The following is a 3,540-nucleotide window of genomic DNA, read 5'->3' on the forward strand; positions in this document are numbered from 1 at the left end:
GCATGCTGCCAGCAGGTCGAAGACCTCAATTCCCCCAAAAAAATTACCAATAATGATCACTCCAGGCTATGGGATACATGTCCACAAGGTTATATGGACCGGTACTAGAATTGTTCGCAAACCCTTCATGCGTACAGGATCTACACTACTAGTCAATTACACCGCTGCTGTCCCTTGGGCTGCAAGCATGCAAGTTGCATAACAATAAGATGATAATCTATGCACGTAAAATATATGTTAACCTTAATTACAACAACATTGTGCTCATGAAATAGTTCTGTTCTTATTGGAAAATATTATATAAAGCAGTGCATGCCTGTCTCTTCTGCACATAGTGTCTATACTGACACACACAGTAGAAAGCGTGCACGCACGCACACACACACACACACACACACACACACACACACACACACACACACACACACACACACACACACACACACACACACACACACACACACACACACACACACACACACACACACACACACACACACACACACACACACACACACACACACACACACGTCACTCCATCAGACATGTACGTATGAGGCTGCTTTTATGTGCACTTGTCCAATTTGTGTTCTTCACAGCGCAGCAGCTCACAGACTAATTTTCCCCTCCACAAGCTCATTAAGCTTTTACTGACAAGCAGTACATATTCATGTTGCAATGGCTGCGCTCGTGTGATTGACGTGTAGATTTACAGTCGCAGGGAGGTGCACATTCGTAGAGGTGCTGTCACAATTTGTGATTTATGGACCGTTACTTTTCAGTTTGTGTTTATGGATCCCATAAGTAGTGGAGTAGAAATAAAAAGTACACAGTACTTAAGTAAATGTACTTCGTTATTTCCCACCACTGTACACGACTATCCGCTCAGCATAGACACATTTCAGGAGACCACACCATGATCGCAATCACAATTATTATTATATTACGTATTGCATAGCCATGTGTTCCCAATGGGCATCGCACTATAGTATAAATTCTTCACATATCCGTAGTCTGTATATGTCTGTGTGTATTGTATTGTCTTGTCCATCTGTTTGTGTTAAATATGTCCAAATATGGAGTATCACACCGATGTAATCACTATGACATCAGTCTTTCCCCAATATCACAATGACTGACGTTTTAGTCCCATTCCCCAGAGCTTAAAGGCCATCTCGCCACACATCGAGTCAACACTAAGTTCTTTTCCATGTTTTTGTTAAATGTTCAGAACGTGCTGCTCAAGGCGGAGAAGCCTCTCTTCTGGGTCGGGGCCTTCACCGTGGCCTCCCTGATGTTATGGCTGATCTACAAATCGCTCTCGGGCTTTAGGATCTGGGTTTTGGGGAACGAGCAGCTTCTAAACCCGAAGGTGGGGAAATGGGCCGTTGTGACCGGAGCCACAGATGGCATCGGGAAATGCTACGCAGAGGAGCTGGCCCGTCGGGGGTTCGCCATAGTGCTGATAAGCCGCTCCCAGGAAAAGTTGGATGATGTGGCCACGGCACTCGGAGAACAGTTCAAAGTCGAGACACAGACCATCGCTGTAGACTTTGGCAGGACAGACGTCTACCACAAAATTGAAGCCGGGCTGGCCGGCTTGCAGATCGGCGTCTTAGTCAACAACGTTGGTGTGTGCTACCCATACCCCGAGTACTATAACCACATCGCAGATTTGGACGGTTTCATCACAAACATGATGAACGTCAATATAGCCTCAGTGTGCCACATGACACGCTTAGTGCTTCCCAGAATGATAGAGAGGTCCAAAGGAGTCATCCTCAACATGTCCTCTGCCACTGGCATGTACCCTGTCCCTCTGTTGACCTTGTACTCTGCCACAAAGGCCTTTGTAGATTTCTTCTCGCGCGGCCTGCAGGAGGAGTACAGGGATCGGGGCATAATCATCCAGAGCGTTCTTCCTTTCTGCGTGGCCACTAAGATGACGGGTATCAGGAAGCCCACCATGGACAAGCCCACCCCAGGACGATACGTGGCGGCCCAGCTGGCCACCGTGGGCCTGCAGAGCCAGACCAACGGATACTTCCCTCACGCCGTGATGGGCTGGGTGTCTAGCCTGATACCCAGCAGCATCGTCACCGTCCTGGCAGCCAAGCTGAACCGTCGGCAACGCACCCGCTACCTCAACAAGATGATAGCCAGAGCACAGCAGGCTGACGGCCTGAAGACAGAATGAGACACTAGCCAATCAGTCGACTATCAAAACCACTATTGGATCTTTTTCAAATTGTGTAGAACATTGGCATCAATATGGCTCTCAGACATCACACACCATTGTGGATCTGTCTGACTTCTTGTGGCCGGTCTGTTTCAGTCTAACATCAAACATTATTCTCAATAATAACAGACTGTAGACGACTGTTATTGTTGAGAAGCAATGGTCTACGACACATCTATGATGTGACATTTATGGTAAGCCTGTTCAGAGCCCCTGTTGTGCATTGTATACAGTACACAAGGTATAAATGTGGAAGAAATGTAGAGGTAGTCTACTGGCAGGTGCAAACAAGTTTGGCACTTATTCGAATGCGAAAGAAAAGTAAAACACGGGTACCGAGGCTAGGCACTTATCAGTCCAGCGGTTTGCAAGATTAGCTCCTGACACTGACAGACACGTACTCCGACAACAAGATAAAACACACTCATGCGCTTAGCCAAATCATAAAGATGAATGAATACATAAATAAAGAAAACGCACACCCACACAAAACCGTGCTTCATTTCCTATGAAAAACAATACCACATACATGGCACAACTCATTTATATACATATGCCCCATGAGCAGTCACAGTATTTAATTCCAACATAGGGCTAAGTAATCCCCAAAGCTCATTATTCCATGTAGATTGACAGTCACACACCAGCTCAACACGACCATAACTGACCTCCAGACATTCATTAAGTCCAGTGCTTTTCACTTCTTTACATAAAATCATTATATTTTCTCACCAAATGAGCCCTTCAATACAACACAATCACAACTAAACTATACTATTCTATACTATACTATACTATACAAGTAAGACGCGCGAACGCGGGAAGCGCACGCAGCTTGAAAATTGCAATAACAACAATTAGAATAAATTACGTACTTTTTTAAGTTTTGTGTGTGTGTGTGTGTTCGCAATCACTGCGTTCGCAACTATACTATACTATACTATACTATACTATACTATACTATACTATACTATACTATACTATACTATCATTTAGACGTCATCTACCAATCAATCATATCCTATGTGCCAAGAGTAAAACATATTTGCAGACAATGACAAAGTCAAATCAAGTCCAAAGAAGATATTATCCTATCTTGGAACAGGGTGGACATTACACTGCATAGCAAAATAATAAGCTAAAACAAGAAATTGAGTCAGCTTTTTGCCCATGGTTGCCCAAAGCTATGTAGTTACTTCTACAGTTAACTTTCTACAGCATCTTTTTTCCCCCTTCTTTTTTTCTGCATGCTGACTGCTCTGAATATATCCGTCCATTCCACTGCCTCTTCTTCATGGGCC

At 44.4% G+C, this 3,540-nt stretch overlaps 1 protein-coding gene across 1 annotated transcript; it reads left to right on the forward strand.

Moving 5' to 3' along the window:
* Positions 1-1,210: 1,210 nt before the first annotated feature.
* Positions 1,211-2,197, forward strand: LOC308334666 (very-long-chain 3-oxoacyl-CoA reductase-A-like; the record flags this gene model as incomplete). Its single annotated transcript, XM_080791471.1, has 1 exon — positions 1,211-2,197. The coding sequence occupies one exon, from the start codon at positions 1,211-1,213 to the stop codon at positions 2,195-2,197; it is 987 nt and encodes a 328-aa protein (XP_080647597.1).
* Positions 2,198-3,540: the final 1,343 nt, after the last annotated feature.

The sequence above is a fragment of the Protomyctophum bolini genome (assembly GCF_963924005.1).
Source record: "Protomyctophum bolini genome assembly, chromosome: 19".
In the NCBI taxonomy this organism is placed as follows: Eukaryota; Metazoa; Chordata; class Actinopteri; order Myctophiformes; family Myctophidae; genus Protomyctophum; species Protomyctophum bolini.